This window comes from Ovis canadensis, chromosome 14, assembly GCF_042477335.2.
Source record: "Ovis canadensis isolate MfBH-ARS-UI-01 breed Bighorn chromosome 14, ARS-UI_OviCan_v2, whole genome shotgun sequence".
Lineage (NCBI taxonomy): Eukaryota > Metazoa > Chordata > Mammalia > Artiodactyla > Bovidae > Ovis > Ovis canadensis.
The window spans coordinates 37,843,923-37,869,156 of record NC_091258.1 but is presented as its reverse complement, the minus strand read 5'-3'; the positions used below and the strand labels follow the sequence as shown (position 1 = coordinate 37,869,156).

The window sequence follows — 25,234 nt, the reverse complement described above, 5'->3', positions numbered from 1 at the left end:
TCCATTTCTGAGAAGGATCTCTGGTATGTCCCCCTCCCTGAAATATCTCCAGAGTCAGATAAGAGACATAGTTCAAGGCAGTGATGTTCAGGACATCCATTCTTGGTTTGTGGTTAAAATTCACCTGGATGGGGGTTGGAGGACTCGTAATTTGGGAAACATACGCAAGATATGTTTTGCTGACAGAAAGCCCACTTCATCTTGGTTGCTGGGACTGGGGGGAGAGTTTTCAGCCCAGAATTAAATTCTGTTCCCTGTATCTGTTTTGCATTCTCATTTTATTTTAGATGAGTAAGAGGATCATGATGATACCAACTGATGGGCCAGCCCTCTTCCAGATTTACTAAAGAAATCTGGTAGCCTTCCAAGACAAACAGCATTTTTTGATGTTGAAAATAGTTTTTTAAGGGTCATCCCTAAGTTCCCAAAACACAGATAGAACAGCTGATTCCATAAAGTAACTGAACATAGATGAAGCTAATGATGGTGGAAGAAATCGTAGGAGAAGGGAAATCAAAACTACACGAAGAGAACTCCTCAGGGAGCAAAAGAGAGAATGAAAGGCAGGAGTAGAGAAAGGAAGGCTGAGGACGAAAGAGGAGCCAGGAGAGCTCCGGCCGAGGTCATCATCAAGGGGAGGGTTTCTGTCCAAAATTTCAGCTCCAGCTCTTTCAGTCTCTGTCCCACGCTTATGTTCAAGTCCAGCTGCAAGTATTCCTCAGACTCCCTGTAGGCCGGCCACAGAGGCAGACCGTTCCCATTAGGATTCCTGGAAGTGAGAGATTTTTTGCCTCAAATGCCCAGTGAGATTTTCATCCTCAAACACCTGGTTACAGAGGAAGCTGGGAGGTTCACTTACCCAGTCCGAGCAAAGTTAGCCCAGTATCTCATCATCTTCCTGCTCAGCGCTTTCTCTTCCTCTGTGGCTTCTTCTGGAGGAAATAATCACAAAATCTCATTCCCACAATGATTTGCTGGAAGCCCAAGGGGCCTCCCATTGGATGAATCGCTTTTGAGCCTTTCTTTTCGTTGCGTCCCTAACAGCCTGCCGAGGCGCCATACTCATTGTGCATTTGCAGACCATGACTTGCCCAGGGAACCAAGCTTTCGCATGGCGGAGGCTGAACACACACCTCTGCTGTCTGTCCACTGCCCTTCCAGCCCGTCCATGTGACTGCGATCTCCTTGGGGACAGAGATCACCTCTCTCCCTCTCTGCCAATCCATTAATTGTATCTGTATTTTATTTGAAAATGTAATACTGCTCAAAGTACAAAATTAGAAATACAGGAAGTAAGTCTAATGAAAGTTAAGTTTCTCCCCATCTCTTCCCTCTAGTCACTGAGTTACCAGCCTCAGAGGCAACCTCAGAGGCAACCATTGTTTCCTCGTTCTTGAATGCACTTCTGAGAGTGTAGACGAGCACGTGGGTTTAAGCAGACATCTTTTTACACACTTGGTACTACAATGGACACACATTCTGTATCTTTCTCTTTCACTAAAACTGTATCCAGGAGTTAGTTCCACATTGGCACCTATAAAGCTTCCATTTGTTGCTCTTTGTTGTTCTAGAAACAGATAATATATAAATATATATTTATATGTCTGTGCTTGTGTGCGTGCTCAGTCGTGTCCGTCTCTTTGTTACACCATGGACTGTAGCACGCCAGGCTCCTCTGTCCATGGGATTTTCCAGGCAAGAATACTAGAGTGGGCTGTTATTTCCTCCTCCAGGGGATCTTCCCAACCCAAGGGTCAAACCCACATCTCTGGCATCTCCTGCATTGGCAGGCAGATTCTTTTCCACTGAGCCACATGGGAAGCCCATATTTACAATTAATTATATGTAAATATATAATTCAGGTATCCATTACTGTATTAATGGGTCTTGACATTTTTTCAATCTTTTGCTCAAAAAAGCAATGTTTCACTGTGTGCATATATATTTTTGCACACAAAGAAGTATAATTGCACACACAAAAAAATCTTAGAAGTTGAATTGTTGGACTAATGACTACATGCATTTTAAGTTTTGATAGAGTGTTCCATTATCTATTATCCCCCACCTGCTCAAATACATTATGTAAAATGTTCTTCCCAACTGTGACCTATGAAAAGTGATTACTTGGTCAAGGTTAGTTTTTAATCCTCTTTGCCAGGAGCCAGTCTGGGTAGATTTTTATGTTCAAAAGCCACTGGTGTTTCTGTTTCCCTAGACTATCTATTTATATCTGTTACTCAGTTTTTGACTGGGTTGTGCTTTTCGCATTGATTCCACAAGCTCTTCAGATATCAAGTAATTTAACTCTTTGACACAAACACATGTTGTTCATTTGTCCATTTTTGAGAGTCCATGTGCCCATCATATACTACAGACTCAGTGATGGCTACTGAGTAGTAACAGTAGTATTTATTAAGCACTCACCACGTGATTTATGAGAATTGTTTCATTTAATCCTTATGACAACCTAAGAGGTAGTTCTGTTAGTACTGGCATTAAAGATAAGAAAGAATAAATAAAGCAACGAACAAACCACACTACACACACTCTAGAGGAGAGGTTCTGTCCTTATCACAGAGAGGCCAGCGTGAATTGGTTAAGGGTCCATATTGAGCAATATTTTTAATGAACTAGTTTAGTCATGACTCCTGTGTATAGTTCCTGTGGTTTTTAAATTTTTGATAACCTCACTGAACAGGTCATAAGCTCAGGAATAAATGAGCTAACCTCACTAGAAACAGTTCACAAGCATTCACATAAGATCACCTGAATCCACACCACTTTCAGCTAAAATTATGAAAAATATGGTTTTTGCCTTTGAAAGCCCTGGATGGTAGCCTCATAGGAGCTCTGGGACGGGCAGGGAGGATAAGATCAGGTGTCAGGGAGAGGGAACTAAGTGGCTTTGTTTCTCACAATGATCAGACTGTGGGACTTCACTGGTTGTCCAGAGACTAAGACTGTGCACTCCCAATGCAGGGGACCCAGGTTCAATCTCTGGTCAGGGAACTAGATCCCACATGCTGCCACTAAGAGTTCACGTGGTGCAACTGAAGATCCTGTGTGCCGCAAGACAATGGAGGAACTCACAGGCTATAGCTAAGACCCAGTGCAGCCAAGTAAATAAATATCGAATTGCATGAGTGTCCCCAGGTGCCCACCCTGCCTTTAGTCCAGACAGAAAAATTTATCGAGCAAATGTTGGCCCTTCTTTTTCATCCTCGTTTCTAAAACTATGAGTGGGGCCATTCTCCAGGGAAAGGTTGTGTCTGTAAACCAGAGGTTCAGTCCACCCTGCCAGCCCTCCCAGGCTCTCACATAGTGGTGGGGTGGGTGAGCCTTCATGCTAAAGGTGGTGATTCTCTCCTTAGCCCCTTCTCCCTATTTCATGTTCCTGCAAGAGCAGGAACCCCTCAGGCCAGTTTCTTACCAAACATGACAATGTTGCCCTTCAGGAAGGCACCTCCAAAGACGAAGCGGATTTCATCAGTGTGATCAGCTTTGACAAAAGGTGGCTTCCTGTCCTTCAAGCACTGGGGCCGATGCTGAAACTCATAGAAGTAGACAGGGGCACCAGCATCTACAGGAAGGTAGAGAGGGTTTGTGGTAGACATGCAGGCAGGGGACAGTAGAGGCTGGCCCCGCACTCCACCCATCTGGTCTGGGATTCACAGACTCAGGTGGAACAGCCCAGAGACTAGAGGTGACCTAAACCAAGCTAACTCCTTCCTCATCTGAGGCTAGGGTTTCCTGCTCCTGGAAACAGAACTCATTACCCCTCAGGGCAGCCTGCAAGGGCAACGGTTCTACTTTTCAACACAAACAAACAAACAAACAAAAACCAAGGGAGGATGGGATAAATTAGGAGAATAGCATTGACATGTATTTATATGCCATGTGTAAAATAGATAGCTAGTGGGCAGCTGAGGTCAGCTGACCTGGAGGGCTGGGGTGGGGGTGGATGGGAGGGAGGTCCAAGAGGGAGGGGATGTATGTATACTTATAGCTGATTCATGTTATTATACAGCAGAAACTAACACAACATGGTAAAGCAATTATTCTCCATTTAAAAAAATTCTTTATACTGATCCAAGATGTACCTCCTTGTGACTTCCTTTCATTGACCCTGGTTCCACTGTCTGCAGAAAATAGGACAAAGCTAATCCTCCTGCTTCCAAGATGCTCCACTGCATCCTATGTTGCTTCATCTCTCTTCTAGTGAACGTCTTCGCTCTGTCATTTCCCCTCCTCTGCATCAGTTTCTCTCTATTGGATTGTCACCATCAGTGGCAAGTAAGCTTACAGAGTCTCTCATTAAAGCACACACACACACATGCATGCATACACACAGAGAAACACACACAATCATATATACTCTTGGTCTCAACTTCCCCTCCAGTTACTGGCTTATTTCTCTAAATCCTTTCTAGCTAGCCTGATAATGCAGTTGCCTTGTACTCACTATCTCTGCTTCCTTTCCTCTCATTTTCTCTCTTTTCATCAAAGTATCAGGTAACAAGCACAGATTTTAAGGGTGCATTTTGATGAGATTTTACAAATGCGTGCACCTTCATGTAAACACCACCCTAGGCAGGATACAGAGCATTTCCATCACCCCAGAAGTTCCCTTGTAGCTCCTTCTAGTCATTCTACCAAGAAACACAATACTTTTATTCCTCTCACAATTGATTAATTTTGCTTGTTCTTGAACTTTGTGTGAATGGAAAGCACAATAGGTACTCTCTTGAATCTGGCTTCTTTGGCTCATCAAAACGTTTTGAGGTTTATCCATGTTTTCCCTGTATCAGTAGTAGTTGATTCCTTGTCACCAAGTAGTATGCTATTGCATGAATATACCATAAATTATTTATCTGTTCTTCTGATGAAAGACATTTTGGGTTCCTTCCAGTTCTGGGCTATTATGATCGAAGCTGCTGTGGATATCCATACACAAGTCTTATGTATACTTGAATAATAGAGTAGGTATATGTTTAACTTTGTAAGGAACGTACCATTTTCCAGAGTGATTGTAACCATTTTACATTCTTGTCAAAAGTGCTAAACATTCCACATGCTTGGCAATACTTTTTGGTATATGTTTTGAGTTTTTAATATTAAATATTAATCATTCTAGCAGGTATAAATGATTGCCTCATTTGGGGTTTACTTTGCATTTCCCTGGTGATTAATACTGTTGAGCACCTTTTCATGTGTTTTTGTTCTCCTTTTTCCTCTACTGCAAAGTGTCTTTTCAAGCCTTTCACCTATTTGTAAATGGATTATTTGTCTTTTCATTATTGAACTATAAGAATTTTTCTGTTCTGGATATGGATTTTTTTGTGGGATAGCTGTGTTGTGAATATATTCTTCCATCTGTGGCTTGCTTTTGCAGTTTCTTCACTATAAGTCGTAAAAACTCACCAACATAAATGTCAATATTTTAACAGTTTCAGGGTGTGTAATTCAGCAGCTTTTAGAAAGTTCAGAATGTTGTGCAAACATCACCACTATCTAGGTCCAGAATGTTCTGTCACTCCAGACAGAAACCCAGGCCTGCTGAAGCACTCATTCCCTCACTGACCCCTCCCTTTCATTCATGGAAACTGCATGACTCTGTAGATTTGCCTGTTCTGGACATATCACATAAACAGAATCACACAACATATAACCTTTTGTGTCTGGCTTCTTACACTTAGCAGTGCTTCCAGTCTTCATCCATGTTGTGGCACGTATCAATATTTCATTCCTTTTTAATGGCCAAATAATCATTCATATATATAAATTAAATATATATGCCCTGCTTTGGCAAAAGGATTCTTTATCACTAGCATCACCTGGGAAGCCCCATAATCCACGTGCACCCTAATGTTCAGAGCAGCAGTGCTCACACTATCCAAAACATGGAGACAGCCTAAATGTCCCTCAGCAGAGGGATGGATAAAGAAGAGGAGGTGTGTGTGTATGTATCTATATATTCACATATATACACAGTGGAATACTACTCAGTCATGAAAAGAATGAAATGACGCCATCTGCTGCAACATGGATGCAGCTAGAGATTACCATGCTAAGCGAAGTAAGCCAGAAAGAAAAAGACAAATACCATACAACATCACTTACACGTGGTATCGAAGATATGACACAAATGAACTTAACTGTGAAACGGACTCACAGACACAGACAGCAAATCTGTGGTTGCCAAGAGGGAAGGGGGATGGGGGAGGGATGGACTGGGAGTTCGGGGTTAGCAGATGAAAATTATTATATATAGAATGGATAACAACAAGGTCCTACTGTACATCACAGGAAACTATGCTCAATATCTGTGATAAACCATAATGAAAAAGAATACTAAAAAGAATACATATGTGTATGTTCACACATATATGTAGCTGAATTATTTTGCTGTATAGCACATTTACACATTGTAAATCAACTATACTTCAATTAAAAGTAAATAAATACAAACTTTTTTTAAAAAAGAAGGGCAGGTTTGTGCCCCACAAGTAATCTCTTTCTTATTGCTCCACTACTCCTTATAGATATTTGGGAAGACATTTCCAAAGACAGGGCTTCCCAGGTGGCTCAGTGGTAAAGAATCCACCTGTCAATGCAGGAGACATGGGTTTGATCCCTGGGTCGGGAAGATCCCCTGGAGCAGGAATTGGCAACTGGCTCCAGTACTATTGCCTGGAAAACCTGGCAGACTGTAGCCCATGGAGTCACAGAGAGTCAGACACAGCTGAGCATGCACACGCACGCATTCCAAAGAGAAAGGTAAGTGGGGGCCGGCCTCTGAAAATGTGTGTCGGGGGGGGGGGGGTGGGACTTCTCCACATAGTCCTGAAGAAAGGAAAGTACTAGAATCAACAAGGACTGATGAACATTCCTGAACTCTGAAAGGCAGGGGAACTGCGAAGGTCAGCATGCAGCGCTATATCCCAGGCAGCCTTGGGAGCTCCCTCTCAGCAAGGGAACACAGGGACAGGGCAGCGCACGTGGCCGCCAGTACACAGGCGACAGGGATCCCTGCGGCCACCAGCCTGGCAGGAGGAGGGGCGCGAGGAGACTCACCTGTGTGATATTGAGCTGTGACCAGCCCAGGGACCACAAAGAACACATCTCCAAGTAAATCCAGGAAGCGATTTCGTATATCGAGCAGAGAGTGCTTGTTGTGGAAATATTCATCAGCCACAAGGTATAAATACTGGACAGGGATGTGCTGTAAAACATCATGGTAGCAAGAGACCCGGGTCAACCACAATAGTCATCATAGGGACACTCGCCAAACCTTTGCCTTTGCAGGCATAATTCTGAGTGCTTTATACACATTGTCTCATTGAATCCACACAGTAACACTATGATGCAGGTATCAGAATTAACCCCATTTGACAGGTGAGGGAACTGAGGTTTAAAGAGGTGATGAGGTTTGTCCAAAGTGGTGGAACCATGACTCCTTCACAAGTCTATTTGCACCCAGGTCCCATGTTCTTAACCCCAGTATGAGGTGTTTGGTCATGTTCACCCATCCCGACAGTCTACAAGTCCCTCAAATGCAGGGAGAGTGCCTGTTATCACTGTCCAGTTCAATCGCTCAATCGTGTCTGACTCTTTGCGGCCCCATGGACAGCAGCATGCCAGGCTTCCCTGTTCATTACCAACTCCCAGGGCCTGCTCAAACTCATGTCCATCGAGTCAGTGATGCCATCCAACCATCTCATCCTCTGTTGTCCCCTTCTTCTCCTACCTTCAATCTTTCCCAGCATTAGGGTCTTTTCCAATGAGTCAGCTCTTTGCATCAGGTGGCCAAAGTATTGGAGCTTCAATTTCAGCATCAGTCCTTCCAATGAATATTCAGGACTGATTTCCTTTAGGATTGACTGGTTTGATCACCTTGCAGTCCAAGGTACTCTCAAAAGTCTTCTCTAACACCACAGTTCAAAAGCATCAATTATTTGGTGCTCAGCTTTCTTTATGGTCCAACTCTCACATCCATACATGACTAATGGAAAAACCATAGCTTTGACTAGATGGGCCTTTGTTGGCAAAGTAATGCCTCTGCTTTTTAATATGCTGTCTAGGTTGGTCATAGCTTTTCTTCCAAGGAGTAAGTGTCTTTTAATCTCATGGCTGCAGTTACCAGCTGCAGTGATTTTGGAGCCCAAGAAAATAAAGTCTCTCACTGTTTCCATTGTTTCCCCAACTATTTGGCATGGAGTGATGGAACTGGATGCCATGATCTTAGTTTTCTGAGTGTTGAGTTTTAAGTCAGTTTTTTTTTTCCCCACTCTCCTCTTTTACTTTCATTAAGAGGCTCTTCAGTTCCTCTATCACTGTGCCCAGGACCTAAGCACATGCCAGGGTGTGCACACTTTCAAGAAACATTTATTCAATGAAAAAATGAATGAAATGAACCTGGTACAGAATACACACTGAGTGTATGTTTATGGAAAGAAGAAATGAAGGAAGGGAAGAAATCTATCTCTGTCTTAGTGTCTAGGTTAAATATATCTCTATATCCCTAGTATAGGGAGTGAATGAATAAATGATTGACTAAAGGCCCTCAGCATTGCTAGAACATAGAACAGTACCTGACTGGTATGCAGTGAATATGGGTCTCTAGTCCCAGGTGGTTTTCAGAATTCAAAACTTTTCAGTTCTTAGATGAATAATTCAGCACATATGCTGCATATTATATGATATGCTCAGCCCCCACATTCATATGATCACAGAGAAACATATAGCGGATTAAAGTGAATGAACGTGTAGGAATAATGAAGACCAATGGCTGTGGATCAGTCTAGGTCAATTTTGGCTGCTGAGTTTTGGGGCTGTCAGAGCTATTTGGATGCTGAGACTGTGGACAGGGGATTGCAGAACTCTGTTTCGTGAAAATCTACTAAATGAATGAGTGACTAAATCTCTATCCCAGCCTTACTCCTGAGTGTGACCCAGGAGGTTTGTGAAATGAATGGATCGCGGAGGAGAGTCATGCCCACTTACCAGGACTGAGTGTATCAGTTGCAGGGCGAGGGACTTGTTGGAGCCCCCGAGGATCTCAGGAAACTCCTTCTGTGGAAAGGAGCAGGGAGTCCTCCATGAGTACATCAGGTCATCAGAAGGGAAACTGGTGTCCCCAACGGCCCAGGCACCCACCTTTCAGAGGGGAGGCTGGCTAGAGCAGGAACGCTTTTGGCCCCAAGGGGTCCATGTGTAAGGAGCAGCCTCAGTGGGTTGGTTGAACAATGATGATTCTTTTTCTCACATTTGAATTTATCAAGCAGCCATTCCTTGTCATACCTGAGGTCTTGAGGGAGCTGAGTGGCCACCACGTTATGAGTTGAGTGTGTCCTCTACTAAATTCCTATGTGGACCCCCTAGGACCTCAGAATGTGACTGTGTACAGAGAGGAGGGTCTTTAAAGAGGTTGTTAAACTAACATGAGGATGCTAGGATGGGCCTTAATCCAATCTGATCGGTATCCTTATAAGAAGAGAAAATTTGGACATGCAGAGACTCAAGGGGTGTGCACATGGAGGAAAGACCTTGTGAGGCCACAGAGAGAAGGTAGCCACCGGCAAACCAAAGAGGAGGACGCAGAGGAAACCAAACCTGCTGGAGCTTTGATCTTGAACTTCTAGCCTCTAGAACATTGAGAAAATACTTTTCTGTGGTTTAAGTCACCTCTGCGGTATTTCATTACGGCAGCCCTAGGAAACTAATACAGACCACCACTTGGCTTCAACAGCAAGTTGAAGTGGTTTATTTATTGCTCTCTTTCTAAAGTCCTTTGTCATTGGGCTGTCTGAGAAACCAGCAGTTGGCAGAGGCAGGCAGCACGTGAGGCTGCAGAGTGGATGGTTAAAAACACAGAGGCTGCTTGGTACAGAGTAAGAGCTACAAGCAGTTATTTTTAAAATGACCCTTCCCTGGCCAATATCACAGCTTAAAAACATGAGGGAATAGAAATAGTATTCACTTGTCAAATGAATTTCTCTGGTACATTTTCTGCTGAAAATCTTGGGGTAACGAATCATGACAGATATTTAAACAAATCTGTCTTGTGGAACCTGAGAGAACCCCTAGAGTCTTTCAAATAATCCACAAGTACTTTTAAACTACTAAGAACCCTCTCTGTATGTTCAGGAGCTAGGATTGGTTTTTGGAGACTTTCTATGGTCTCAAACAACCACAGAATGACAGCACTTATGCAGGCTTTTGTGCTATACAGACATGGACACCAAGTCTGTCCTCCCACTTGAATAATTCCAATATCTAATAAATGCCTAGCATTTAGACTATATGCCAGGCTATTTGATATGCACCTGTGAGGCAGGTAGTAACTTTAGCCATATTTCATAGATGAGGGAACAGAGGTTCAGAGAGGTTAGGCAGCTCCTTGAAGGTCACACAGCCAGTAAATAGAGAACTCAGTATTTACAGGCAGAACCTAAACATATGAAATTTATACACTGCTGTCTCCTCTCTAGCTAGGAGATTTAGGAAAGTCACATTAGCCTCTCTGAGTCTCAGTTTCTTTAGCTGCTAAATGGGGATAATAATGCCTGTTTGCATTATTGTACAGTCGCCAAACACTTGCCTTATGAAAGACACTCAATCACAGTGATTATGGTGATGTGGCTGTTATCAGTAGCACCTGTCTCCCTTTCTCTAGTACAGATACACAAAGCATTAAAAGAAGTAACTTAAGCCACAGTCTGTGACTCAGTTGCTTCAAGTACAACGAGGGACAAAAATCCCCACCTCACCTACCCTGAAACATTGCTCTGTATGTCAAATTAATAATCGCCAGAACATGCCTTTAACAACCCAGTGATCTCAGGGTTTTGATTCCAGAGGACCACCAGCTAGCCTTGTAACTCGACAAACCACTGTATTTCATAGCCTGCATTTCATACACTGTATTTCACTGCCCGTACTTGAAAGATGGAGGTTGATCTGTAGAAATGAACTAGGAAATATTTAGAATTGAGCACTCTCTTCTGAGGACAGCATGCATGTGTGCTAAGTTGCTTTAGCTGTGTCTGAATCTTTGTGACCCTGTGGACTGTAGCCTGCCAGGCTCCTCTGTCCATGGGATTCTCCAGGCAAGAATCCTGGAGTGGGTTGCCATTTCCTCCTCCAGGGAACCTTTCCAACCCGTGGATCAAATTTGCTTCTCTTATGTCTCCTGCATTGGCAGGTGGGTTCTTTACCACTAGTGCCACCTGGGAAGCCCTCTGAGGACAGATGAAAAGCTTGTTTTAAATGGGGAGACTCAAACTACAGGGTCAAATGAATCATGGCTCCTACTAAGCATTCAGATCTCAGCTCAAATGGTCCCTCCTCAGAGAAGCCTTTCCTGACCCCTTTTCTGCTCCCTAAAGAAGCCTCCTCTTAGTCTACGTCCTTCATAGCCCTTAGACTCTCTGAAACCATGCATTCAATCCTGCATATCATCTGTCTCTCCCCTTGAGAATGTAAGCTGGCAAAAAGCAGGAACCATGTGACTTGCTCATTGCTGAATGCTGTTTGTTTGTTTGTTTGTTTTTGAGTGCAGGGCATAGAGTAAACCCTTGGTTCATATTTGCTGGATGAATGAAACAAGTCAATAATTTTGCAACTTGCACTGGCATTCTTGGAAATGAAATGCCAGAACCAAGGCTGGAAATGAAAGTGTGAAGGTCTGCAGTTTTCTAAACCTGTATGAATTTCACCCTTGAGGGAGAAACAGTGCTTATTTGAAACAATCATTTGTAATATTTTGAACAAAGTCCACTTGGATGTCTTACTTTTTTGTACAGTTGTTTCTTTAACCCTATAGGAAGAACAGAGTGAACACTTGCTGCAGCTGCCCCCAATCCACAGTTCTCCTCCTTCATTGAGAAAAAGTGACTGCTGTGTATTTGGGGTGATGGGCTCCAGCCCTCATCAGTATCAGTATCAGTTCAGTCACTCAGTCGTGTCCGACTCGTTGCGACCCCATGAATCGCAGCACGCCAGGCCTCCCTGTCCATCACCAACTCCCAGAGTTCACTCAGACTCACGTCCATCAAGTCGGTGATGTCATCCAGCCATCTCATCCTCTGTTGTCCCCTTCTCCTCCTGCCCCCAATCCCTCCCAGCATCAGAGTCTTTTCCAATGAGTCAACTCTTCCCATGAGGTGGCCAAAGTACTGGAGTTTCAGTCTCAGCATCATTCCTTCCAAAGAACACCCAGGACTGATCTCCTTCAGAATGGACTGGTTGGATCTCCTTGCAGTCCAAGGGACTCGCAAGTCTTCTCCAACACCACAGTTCAAAAGCATCAATTCTTCGGCGCTCAGCTTTCTTCACAGTCTAACTCTCACATCCATATATGACCACTGGGAAAACCATAGCCTTGACTAGACGGAATTTTGTTGGCAAAGTAATATCTCTGCTTTAGAATATGCTATCTAGGTTGATGCTGGTGAGATCTATGTGCATGCCCAGTGTGAAACAAGTGTGAAGCAGACAGCTGCCTCACTGTTGAAGGAGTGGGAGGAGGCACAGAGGAATTCTTACCATGGGTAGCAGGAAGCCACACTCGTGATTATTGACTCCGATGATGGAAGGAACCAGATGAAATAATTTTTGAGCCAACAGGTCTAGCAGCTCATTAGGAAAGAAAAGGCCATCAACCACTCGAGTGAAAGACTTGGTTTTCTGAAACAAGGAAGAAGAGAAAATCAGTAGCTGTTTCATTTCACAGAATCTGCTGTCCCCAGACTCTAGCCCAACTGAGCCAATCCACTACAGCAAAAGGCATTAAGGAAAGAAAAATCAATCACTCTTGGCCCATCTCAAGGCATCAGTGCTGCCTGGCCAACTCTGCCACTCACTTGGGCAAAGGGGCCCAACTTTTCAGGGCCTGAACTTCCTGGTCTTCTAAATGAGGATAAAAAAGTAGTAACTCCCTAAGATATATAATACCCCCGCACAATGATTCTCAGAAAGTGGCGCCAGGACCAGCAGCATTGCCTGGGAACTTGTTAGAAATGCAAGTTCTCGGGCTTCCCTGGTGGTCTAGTGGTAAAGAACCCGCCAGCCAATGCAGGGAACACAGGTTCGATCACCAGTCCAGGAAGACCCCACGTGCCTGAGAGGAACCAAGCCCAGTGCGCCACAACTACTGAAGCCCAGGTGCCTAGAGCCTGTGCTCCACAACAAGAGAAGCCACTGCGATGAGAAGCTCACACACCGCCACAAAGAACAGCCTCTGCTCTCTGCAACTAGAGAAACCCTGTACAGCAATGAGGACCCAGCACAGCCAAAAATAAACAAAAATAAACCTTAAAAAAAATTCTCATGCCCTATCCCAGGCCTGCCAAATACAAAACTCTGGGGCGTGCAGCTCAGTAACCAGCCCTCCAGGTGAGTCTGATGCATGCTCAAGCATGGAACCACTGTCCAAATGCGATGGACAGAGAGGTGAGGTGAGGGGATGGCCAGGGTAGTGTGGGTTGCTGTGAGCATCTTCCCAAGGCATCTTCCTCAGCACTGAGACTTGGGTCTGGATGGACGGTTCTTGGGTCTTAGGAAGCAACATCTGGTTCTATTTATGATTTTTTTTTTTTTTTTTAGGTCTCTGTTTTGGGAGTAGAGGTAGAAGAGAGCCCACAAAGAGAACTTTCAGACTACATTGGGTCAAGAACTTATCTATTTCCTTGATCCTAGTACAACTTGTAGCAGATTTTTCAATCCATGCCAAATAATTGTTTAATAAATGTTGGAATCAGACAGGTAAGGACTTCATTTTCTCTCAAGGACTATCAGAAGGTCTCAAGATTGGAAGATTAGGCATAAAAAATTATCCAGTCCAGTGAATTCCTTAGTGATTGAAATTCATCTATAGTCATTTAGACTTTGCTTGCATACCTACAGAGGTGGGTATCTCACTGTCTTCTAAAGGAGCTGATCCTTTTTCAGATACCTGAGTTTTTAGAAAGCGCTTAGTTATGGCTCCCCAACTTCCAGCTCTTGATCTTGAGTTTAGCTCCTGGTGGCCTGTGGAGCAAATGTGGACCCTCTTCCCTGTGAGATCCCTTCACTGATGTAGAGACAATTATAGTCTTTGTGTTTTGTTGTGTCTTCTCCAAGCTAGGCAGCACCCTGGCTTGTCAATCTCCTTAAATTAAACTATAAGAGCTCTATATTCCACATTGCTTTTTTTACAGTCATTACTAGGAATCCCCAACCCCCATCTGTCCAAGTTCTGAATCGAAATAAATAAGAGAGAAGTAGGATTTGTCTACGATTCCATTCAAAGGACAACCTTGTCCCCAAATTCCCCTCCCTCTTCACCTGGCTGATGCTCAGCAGCTCCTTGGAGGACTTTGCCCGCAGGCACTGCAGCAGGGCCACGGAGTCTGATGCGTTGCAGTCACAAATACTTGCAATTGTCTGCAACTATTTTCGGAGAAGGAACAGGTCAGTGCACAGAACTGAAAGCCTCCAGGAAAATGAGAGTTGAAAAACGTCCTCAGTCCAGCCCTAGGCTGCTGCTTGATATATGAAGACCAGCATGTGGCCTCTCCCACCACGGGCCCATAGTGGAATGCACACACTGAGGACAGGCCGGCGCTGCATCATCCTTTCTCTCTTGCCTGGCCCTCCTCGCCATCTTTAGTAATCACCTGAGCTGGATCTGTCTCAGCCTGTCAGCTCTGCTCAAGCCCCACCGCCACCCCAACCTGGAGCATCTGAACATGTCCTGAACATCCTTTTTCTGTCTCTACACCCATTCCTTGAGGCCCAAGCCCCATCTTTTCCAGGATGTCCTTTTAGACCATAGACCCATGAGCCCTTCCTCTTCTAATCTCCTGTTACTCTGTGTCCTCACCTTCCTGCCTTAGTTAGCCTTTGCTAAACACCTTCCTGCTCTCTCCCTGGACTTCCTACATATATAGAACTTGGCTCTTGAAAGTAGTGACCCTTACTCTTCTGGGAGTCATGGATGCTCTGAGTATCCAACTGAAGCTACAGACCCTCTCCCTGAAAGTCGCACACACAGGCAGTCTGCATACAACTGCAGGGGTTCTAGAACCACCTCTTCTACTTTCCATGGATTCCAGGTTAAAAATCATAAAAAGGATTGATGCCATCCAACCATCTTATCTTCTGTCACCCCCTTCTCCTGCCCTCAGTTTTTCCCAGCATCAGGGTATTTTGCAATGAGTTGGCTCTTCGCATCAGGTGGCCAAAGTAGATTAAGTAAACAAGGACTGAGTTATATATCACCAGCAAAGAATAATGGATAAGCTGTAAGAACTATCACACATCTGCTTACACACACAATCTTAAGTTAGTATATGCCTTTTCCACGAAAACACTCATTGGTCTTAAAATAGAGCAGAGAAAACCATGAGCACTCAATATGTGTGCGGCAAACGCACAAACTTAAAGTAGCTTGATATATCATTCTACCCAAATCAATATTCTCTGGGTATTGAGAGTATTTTTAAAAATCATATTACAGCTCTATGTTCCCACTCTTGGTTGTTATTTTCTACAAGGTGTTTAAAAAAATGCACCACTAATGTGAATGATACCCAGGAGATGGCTCCATAGTCCAGTGCTTAATTAATATTCATTGAGTGAATCAGCTCATTCGTGAACTCATTCATTCAGCAAACATTTAGAATCTTCTAATACACACCAGATACTATGCTGGGACATGAAAGATACAGAGAGACCTTGGCCTCCGGGTCCTCTTATCTGGTAGAGCGCTAAGACAAGATGATAGATGACAAATATCTGGGGCACATGCTTCACTTCCCCCAGTCTCATGCCAGACAGCATTTATCAGTACCAGTGTTATTTCACACTGAGCTGGAAACAACCTCAGAGCCTTTCTTAACATAGCACTGTAGGTAGAGAAAGCAGATAAGCCATACATAATACAGAAAACTGAGTCATGTCACCAGCAAAGAATAATGGATAAGACGTAAGAACTAACACATCTGCTTACACCGCCCCTGCCCACCCACTCCCCCTCCCCCCCAACCCATGCAAGCACACCAGCAGCAGTGCATGGTGCGCCTGGGCCTACGTCCTATTGAACCAGACCTTCCGTGAAGCAAGAAGGGTCACCTTGGGCCAACATCAGACCCTTTAGTCATGGTCAGTACAGACAGTCAAGCGGATGGTCTCTGGACACCTGACCACATTCTCTCCTGACCAAAGAGAGGAAGCTGGAGAAGAGTTCACAATATACCTACATCATCATTCCTCTCGTAATCAGAGGCCTTCAGGTAAGGGATGATGGCCACCCCACTCTCCATGATGGCTCTGTGGAATAAGCCTTTGGTCATGGGGGACAGAATCTGGAGAGAGAATGCAGGAGACCCAGGAAACGTTATTCAAGGAGCTTCCCACCCATCACACATAACAGCCAGCCTTTCTTTAGAGAAAACTTCCACAGAGATGCAGTTGCAGAGAGCAGACCTGTGGACACAGTGGGGAGGGGGCGATGCCCTGAGAAAGCAGCATTGGCGTGTATGTATATTTCCATGTGTAAAGCAGACAGCTGGTGGGAGGCTGCTGTACGACACAGGGAGCCCAGCCGGGCACTCTGTGACAACCTAGAGAGGCGGGATGAGGGAGGTGGAGGGAGACTAAACCTGTCTACATAAGGCTGATTTGTGTTGTTGTGTGGCAGAAACAATAAACATTTTAAAGCAATTAAAAAATTAAATATAATAAAAATAAAAGAAATAAAGAAAACCTCCCAGGAAGCCTACTTAAGTGTTCTACACTTAGAGGGAAAGAAGTCCTGGTTTGGGAATTTCAAGGGTAGCTGCAAAGGGTTGGGCAAGTCTTTTAACATTTCAGAGGCCCAGTTTCCTCATGAACTTGGAGGTCAAGCCTTCTGGCACAGGGGTGCTGGCTCCCTCACTTCTTGCCTTTGAAATGAGACTAAGTCCCTCACTCACCATGTATTTGTGAGGCTCAAGGGAGACAATGTGCTTATGAGCATTTGTTCAACATGAAAGCAGCAATTAGATGTGCATGACTCATTGTCCTCATTTTTGTCACCTCTCCCACCGAGGTTCCTTCAGGTCCCAAAGAGAAGAAACTCACAAGGCTGGAAACACTTATCGCTCCTGCTGACTCGCCGAAGATGGTCACGCAGCGTGGGTCCCCACCGAAGAACTCAATGTTTTCCTGGACCCAGACCAGAGCGGCCACCTGGTCCATGAAGGCCCAGTTCCCCCGCGCGTGCTCGTCCCCTGTGCTGTGGATGAGAGGCAGGGTGAGAAAGCTCATCTGGCTGCCGTCTGCTTCCCACAGCCCCAGGGGCTGGAGGCGGAGGCTGTGGGCTGTGTCAGGGCACCGCCACTCCAGCTGGAGAAGAGTGGGGAGTCAGAGGCCTGGGGTCGCTGGGAGAACCAGGCTTAATTCTCACCCCCTGTTGGGATTTGGGTTTCTTTGAGAATCTGATGAAAGCTCCATACCCCTAGAAAAATGCATGGACAATCTGGTATGTGCAATTTCAAGGTATTCACAGGCTCCCCTGAATCCCTGGATTCCAGAAGAGTTCTGCTCCTGAGAGTTGGTCTGCACCAGGAAGCAAGACCTCCCTGGGCACAAGGGTTCCAAGTGAATGACTGAATTAAAAAGAATGATAATAATAGCAGCTGTTGCAGCATCATGTACAATGCTGTCCCCAGGGCTTTATAGTTGGAGTCCTATAATCCTCCCACCCTGTGAGGTAGGTGGTGCTGGTCTTTCTCCATCCTTCTGGGTCCTCTCTCTGCCCTTCTCCACCTTGTTCTCAAAAGGCCTACTTTCATGAACTACCCCACCCAGGCTCCCCACTGTGTGCGGCCAGAGGGAGGAACCGGCTGGGGGTTTCAGGGTGGAATATTGAGAGACTGATTCCATCACCCCGTGTTCCCCCACCTCTGCTGGGAAGTGGTTTGGGCCAGTGGCTGCATTTCTCGGCAGCCAGAACTCACTCACGTCATGCCCACTCCCATGCTTGATATCCGCAAGCATGTTCTAAGGATACTGAGGGATTCATCGTTTCCGTCTCACAGACAGGAAGCAGAGGCTTAAAGAGATGAAGTCCCTTGCCCAGGAGCTAGAAAGTTGCAGATCTGGGTCCATTTCTCCTAACCATGTGCCCCTGCTGCTGGGTAGTACGTGTATGCTACCCACCACGTATGAGAGTAACCTCGGGACCACAGTCTGCTCCTCCTCTATCTTCCAGTCCCCCACACCGCCCCTCCCCTTGGTTCTCTCTCTCTGTCCCTGATGCCTGGGCTGGCCCCAGCTCCACCTTCTCTCCCCCACAATCCCTGCATCTGGTCGGGAGCCGCACTCTGCTAATTTCATCTCCATCGCATCGTGGCTCCCACGGTGGTTCCTATTGGGGTTAGAATAGGAAACAGGAGTCCAAAGTGGCGGGGGCTAAAGGACAAGGGAGGGAAAAGCCCGTGAAAACAAAGCAAAGGAAGGCCAAAGGAAGGTCCGAGGACCCCAGGTAAAACAAACAGCATTCCTGGCTGGCCCAATTTGCATAGGGCAGGCCCAGGGGGAGGAATAACATATAAAAGCAGAAGCCAAAGCTCTCTCTCTCTCTCTCCCCACCACGTGCCTGAGCTCTTTCTCTTTCTCTCTCTCTCTCCCACACTCTGGGGCGTTCTTCTCTTCGCATCTTTGGGTCGACGTGCCCTCATGCCTCAAGGGTGGATTTTCCTGCTATTATCTAAATAAAATAGAGCTGTAACACGGAGTTGTAACACTGATTTGTCTAAGAGCTATAACACGGTCCATTTGTGACCTGAGAGCTATAACACGGTCTGTCCAAGACCCGAGAGCTGTGACACGCTGAGGACTTTAATGTCCATCACTCTGAATCTTTGTTGTGATGAGACAGAACTGAGGAGCATACACTCGCCTGACAGTCCCCATTCCTCCCTTTGTTTATCCTGATTCATAATCTGGTCACTTATGATCTGACCATGAGCAAGTCACTTAACTTGCTTTGCCTCAACGTTCTCATGTCTGAATGGGGTTGATAATGGTACTTGCTTCACATGACTGTTGTGACGACTGACGGTGCAGGCACACAGTAAATGCCATATCTGTGCTGGTAATCCCTCTAGTCATTTAGCCACCAGCCTGCTTCACCCCATGACCTGCATCCAGGCTGTACAGCAGCACCCCAACCAGATGTTCCATCTGAAGCCCAGGCACCCCTGGGCCAGCCTGCACTCTGCTCTGGAGTGACCTTCCACTCTACTGCTCTGCAGGGCACTCCTGGGTCCCTCCTTCTTTATCCACTAAAAACCAATCACCATGCACAGCTTGGCATTCAGGGTCTTTCCCAATCAGGCCTGGCCCTACCTTTTCCCACCCATCTCCTGTTATATCCTCATCTACCTGTCTATTAGAACCCAGATGTTATAAACAACTTTTGGAAACCTTTCTGTTGAGAGAATATTAGGCAGAATCCCAATGTACAGACCTGCTAAACATGTAATCACTCTGGTCAGGACATTAGTCTGATCTCAGCCCTCTCTGCCTCCACTGCAGCCTCTCAGCCACCTCCCTGTGCTACATGCCCCAGAGCCCAGTTTGCAAATACCGTTCCAGCCCCAACTTCCTTCCAACTTCCAATTAGGTTTCCTTCCAACTTCCTAGTCTTTGCTCAGGTAGCTCCTGTTGCCAAGAGTGCTCTCTCCCAACCCTTCAACCCTAAGACCAACCCCGTCTTTAAGGTACAGTTAGTTCCAGTTCCACCTCTCTCAGGAAGACTGGCTGATTTCTTGCAGCTCCCGCCTCTGTTTCTACATGCAGCTCTGGTGCCTCTTACCCTTAGAATGTGACTGATGTCCTGCCTGGGAGCCTGGGGATTTGTGTCCCTGTGTTATTTTCCCCATGACACTGACAGCCTCTCAAGGGCAGGATACATGCTGGACTCCTTGCTGCCTTCCCCATACTTTCTGACCTTTGGCTCACGTCGCATCCTGGCCAGGGCTTGAGTTCTGCCATGTTCTAAGTAGGGTCAAGGAAGTGGCCAAGAGGCCTAGCTCTGTTCTATGACCTCTGGGAAGTTGTTTTACTTCTCTGTGCTTCCATTTTTCAAGTGTAAAATGAGAATAACAAGAGTATGTTTCTCATAGAATTAGTCTGGGGGTGAGTTATAACGAATGCATAGCAAGTGCCCGGCATGGTGCTGGGCTCATACGAGCACTGAAACACGCTTGATATTATTTGGCGGGGGGGGGGGGGGGAAGTCATCAATGGAGTGATTATTCCTAGGTGAGCAATGGAGGAGCCTTGATGTGGGGCCTGATGGCAGACACTTGGAACTGCTCACACTCCCGGTTTCCTCATCTGCCAGGGAGCACTTTTCCCTTGCAGTTGAGTGTGGCTATTATGACTGACTTCTGCCACCTGTATGTAAATAGAGTAATAATCCCCCCCTCCAGGCTGACCTGGAAAGACCACCCTGGTATGATTCTCCTGCTTGGTCTCCATCTGCTGGCCAACTGCAGAGGAGCTGGGTGGGGCCTCCTAGAGGAGGGATGGAAGGAGCCTGGGTCCCTGATTGACCATGGAGAAGAATGCCTGTCAGTCAGAAACACTTGGTTGGATTTTAGTTGAGTGAGAAGGAAAGTTTTATAATTTGAAGCCACTAAAACTTGGGGTTTATCTGTTACAGCTGCTAAAATGACCTAACTAGTTTGGGCCAAATTAGTTCAGCGTCACTGAAGGCTCATTTCTTCTTAGGTTGCCGAGCACTAAGTTCCCTGTGGCTGCGCCCAGCTGCTCCTTGGGGGTCAGGGGTGTCAATCCCTTGGGGAGACTCACTTGAAGAAGCCAAATATTCCTAGTCGGTACTGGATGGTCACAACCAGCACATTCTCATAGGAAGCCAGGGCGGACCCATCGAAGATGGATGCTGAGCCAGTCTCGAAGGCGCCGCCGGGGAACCACACCATGACCTGAGGAAGGGGAAAGGAACCCTCCAGCCAGCCCACCAGGCACCCACAGCACTCCCCCCCGCCCCCATGCATGCTGGGACATTCTTTCTTTAGGGAAATAGGAATGTTTCACTTTCCTTCCCAAACAGCCTCAGCGGTTTTGTCTTTTGAAGAAGGCCCAGGGTTAGGTATGTGGATTCTGGCATATGAGAGCCTGGGTATGATTCCCATCTCTGCCCTTGACTAGCTGTGTGACTTTGAGCAGCCTTCTGAGCCTCTCTGAGGTTCGTTTTTCTCATCTGTAAGATGTGCAGAATGAAAGTATCTCGTTTATGAGGCTAGCATGACGTTGAAAGAAAATTCTTCATCTGAAGTTTATGGAACAACGTTGGCATATTTCAAGAGCTCAAAAAGTGTTAACTGAATGTCATGAAACTTGTGACCCACAGAAAAATGGAAATAGCTATAAGCGATACCTGAGACCAAGAGCCACTTGAACTGTTTTAATCTAAGAGTTTATCCTACTTACAGAGAGAAGAGAAGAGAGGAGGGAAAAAGAGAAAAGTGTGGAAGTTTTACTTTACCAATTAGAAAAATTGGGACCAGGAAACATCAAACATTCAAATGGTATTATCACCAGGTATATACTTAGTGTATGTGTGCGAAGTCACTTCAGTCGTGTCTAAATCTTTGCCACCCCATGGACTGTAGCCTGCCAGGCTGCCCTGTCCATGAGATTCTCCAGGCAAGAATATTGGAGTGGGTGGCCATTACTTTCTCCAAGGGATCTTCCCGACCCAGGGATCGAACCTGAGTCTCGTATTAAGTCTCCTGCATTGGCAGGCAGGTTCTTTACCACTAGCACCACCTGGGAAGCCCATACTTAGTGCATATTACCATGTATATACTTAATTTTTTAAAAATCCCTTCTCTTCTCTTTTAAAAGTCATATTAGTGGCTATAACTCATAGGGTAGGAAAGAGAAGAAAGCCATGGGGGTAAAGGAGAACTGGACAAAGCACTGGCTTGACACCCAGATCTGCCACTTACTGTGTGTATAACGTGGACCAAGTTGCTTATGCCCTCCCCATTCCTCAGCTTCCGCATCTGTAGAATAGGTCCAATAATGCTCCCCACTGGGTTATAATGGGAGCTTAGATGAGAGAATGAACTGTACCTGGCACACAGTCAGCCCTCAAAAGGTGCTGCTGTTATGATACAATAGAGCAAGTCTCTGTTGCAGTGGCAAAGAGGAGAGAGAGGGTGATGGAATGTGTGGTTCACAATTAGATGTATAGTGCACTCACTCGTACAAAGATCTTTTACATTCTTAGGTGAAACATTTCCCATTATAACCTGTCTTCGTTTGAAAATAAAAAATCTGCAAAAGGCAATTATCTTCTTTAAAACAGGATGTTCCCCAGACTTCCCAGGTGGTCCAGTGGATAAGAATCTGCCTGCCAATGCAGGGGACACTGGTTAAATCCCTGGTCTGGGAAGATTCCACGTGCCTTGAAGTGACTCAGCCTGTGTGCCACAACGACTGAGCTCTTGCTCCAGAGCTCGGGAGCCGTAGCTACTGAAGCCGATGCTCCCTAGAGCCCATGTTCTGAAACAAGACCAGCCCCGGCTCACAGCAACTAGAGAAAAACCCTCACAGCGACAAAGACCCAGCATGGCCAAAAATAAATGAATACATAAATATTTATTAAAAAACAGGATTTCCCAAACCAAAAAAATCAGAGTCCTTCAAAGCAGGGTATTTTCTGTTTGCAGACTATTTAATCCCCAATAGAGGCAAAAAAACAAAGCAAAATAAAAAACCAGAGGTCAAATCACTAACCATAAAGAAGTAATCACAAAAGAAGACAAAGCGAATCTGTCAGTAGAATGATTTTTGAGAAAGCTATTGACATGTCAAGTGATTACATTTCCCTTTTACCCAAGGGAGCCTAGATGTGATTCCAGATATCCAGACACTTTACCCAGGTCCTAGGCCCAGAACCTGCAACTGGCGCCCCCAGCACAGCAGGAGCCGTGAGCCTTACCGGGAGCTTGGAGCCGGTTTCTGCATGGGCCGGGGCGTAGATGTTAAGGTACAGGCAGTCTTCCGATACTCTGAATTTGGGGTAACGCACCTTGAGAATGTGTTGATCTGTGAACAGCCACTCTGAGTTCTGGAAGCACCTTGGAAAAGGGAAGGAGAAACCCCCAGAGTTGCTGTCAGCAGACCTGCCTCGGAGGGGCCAGCTTTTGTGACAGCAGGGAGGCCTAGTGATCTCCTATGCCTGAGCAGAATAGGGATTCAGTGCTCTGGTACAAAGTTTAAAAACACCCCAGCCCCCATGGTGGCCCAAACAAGCTGTGCATGTTAAGTCACTTCAGCTGTGTCCAACTCTTTGTGACCCTATGGACTGTAACCCACCAGGCTTACATGGGATTCTGTGGATGGGGTTCTCCAGGCAAGAAAACTGGAGTGGGTTGCCATGCCCTTCTCCAGAGGATCTTCCTGAACCCAGGGATCGAATCCATATCTTCTGGGTCTCCTGCATTGGCAGGCAGATTCTTTACCATTGGCACCACCTGAGAAGCCCAAGCAAGCTATAATTCTCATTGATCTGGTTTCTGGGTAAGAAAGCACATTGTGCAGAATAATTATACCATGAACCTCCAGGACTCACTCATGCCTATCCCCATCACCAGAATACACACACACACACACACACACACACACACACACACACACACACACACGCACACATAAAGACTCAAGCTGGCTCGACAATTCTCCAAGCTGCAGACAGTAGGTCACAGGGTTGTGTATCAAGGGTTGTGCTTTGGTGGGTCCCTTTTCTGCCTCTAGAGGAACAAAAGGACATTCCCAGGCCTTTCTACCAGAAACAACAGAGGTAGGCTAGCAGCAAGATTCCTGCAATCAGGCCTTTGCCTAAGCTAGTCCCTCTGCCCTGACTACTTTCTCCCCAGATCTGCTTGTTCACACTCTTCCCTTTCTTTCAGATGCTGTCAAAGTGTCACCTCCTCCAAGAAGCCTCCTGAGATTTCTCCAGCTAGACCAGAGCTCTTTGGAATTGTTTAGTTGCTAAGTCATGTCAGACTGGTTTGCAATGCCATGGACTGTAGCCCACCTGGCTCCTCTGTCCATGGGATTTTCCAGGCAAGAATACTCAAGTGGGTTGACATTTCCTTCTCCAGGGGAGCTTCCCAACCCAGGGATTGAACCTGTGTCTCCTGGGTTGGCAGGTGGATTCTTTACCACTGAGCCACCTGGGAGGTCTTTGGAAACACGTATATATTTTGTGTTCTTTCCTAGAATCTCTCCTAGTGAGCAGCTAAAAGCCTAGGGTTCTGTGTGGTCACCTTGGTACCTTATAGTCCCTAGCCCAAGGCATAGTAGGATTAAGTGAGATTATATATGTGAATATGTCTAGTAAGTGCTCAATTGATGTTCATTGTTTTCTAAAATAGAATAGTGTACAGATTAGGCAGCAGAAAATCATTGCTTCAGATGCTTTTTTCTTTCTGTGTATGTTGTGTATCAGAAATTGGGGCTCACTGCTTTTAACAAAGCCATCTCTGGCCTCCCCTCAAGTCTCCCTCACTGACCTGCTCTGACTCCCTAATGCTTGCCTTGTCACCCCATATTTTGACTGTCCTTATTGTTTATGTCTTCACCACCACAGCCAGTCTGCAGGTTCCTTGAGGGAAGCTGTATCTAACTCAAGTGTCACGATCTCAGGGCCTAATGAAGAGCCAGTTTCTGAGTTGGTTCTCAGTGGATATTAGTTGAATGAATGAATGAACACATAAGGTTCAACTTATTGTCCTAGGTGTCTGGACAACATAGGGTTTTCTTCTGTGGCTTAGTTTTCTGGCACCAGGGTCCTCCTTCTGCCTGGGACCCCAATGCCAAGAATCAACATGGCCCAGTCTGAGGGCTTCACAGAATCTGAGAGTTGAAAGATTCTTGCCGGACTTTGCTGGTGATCCAGTGGTCAAGAATCTGCCTGCCAGTGCAGGGGACACAGGTTGGATCCCTGGTCTGATCCCTGGTCTGGGAAGATTCCACACATGCTGAGGGGCAGCTAGGCCCATGAGCCACAACTACTGAGCTCGTGTGCTGCAACTACTGAAGCCTGCCTGCCTAGAGCCTGCACCCCTAGGGCCTGTTCTTTACAACGAGAGAAGTCACCATGATGAGAAGCCTGTGCCCTGGGCTAGAAAGCAGCCCCTGCTTGCCAGAATGAGAGCGAGCCCAA

The 25,234-nt window shown here is 45.9% G+C and overlaps 1 protein-coding gene across 4 annotated transcripts in view; it reads right to left on the bottom strand.

The window, feature by feature from the left end:
* CES5A (carboxylesterase 5A) overlaps positions 1 to 25,234 on the bottom strand; it is a 273,642-nt gene that overhangs the window by 7,142 nt on the left and 241,266 nt on the right. For 3 of the 4 annotated variants that reach the window (XM_069549888.1, XM_069549885.1, XM_069549886.1), the window contains 11 exons: positions 23,006 to 23,144; positions 20,845 to 20,978; positions 17,104 to 17,257; positions 16,242 to 16,346; positions 14,326 to 14,430; positions 12,547 to 12,687; positions 9,004 to 9,072; positions 7,075 to 7,222; positions 3,431 to 3,580; positions 860 to 932; positions 262 to 769 (listed from right to left, as the gene is read on the bottom strand). In XM_069549888.1, the coding sequence (XP_069405989.1) occupies positions 538 to 769; positions 860 to 932; positions 3,431 to 3,580; positions 7,075 to 7,222; positions 9,004 to 9,072; positions 12,547 to 12,687; positions 14,326 to 14,430; positions 16,242 to 16,346; positions 17,104 to 17,257; positions 20,845 to 20,978; positions 23,006 to 23,144 (1,450 nt within the window). In that variant the 3' untranslated portion in view covers positions 262 to 537. Of the gene's footprint in view, positions 1 to 261; positions 770 to 859; positions 933 to 3,430; positions 3,581 to 7,074; positions 7,223 to 9,003; positions 9,073 to 12,546; positions 12,688 to 14,325; positions 14,431 to 16,241; positions 16,347 to 17,103; positions 17,258 to 20,844; positions 20,979 to 23,005; positions 23,145 to 25,234 lie in introns of those variants that run through there. The other variant, XM_069549889.1, reaches the window with a different exon arrangement.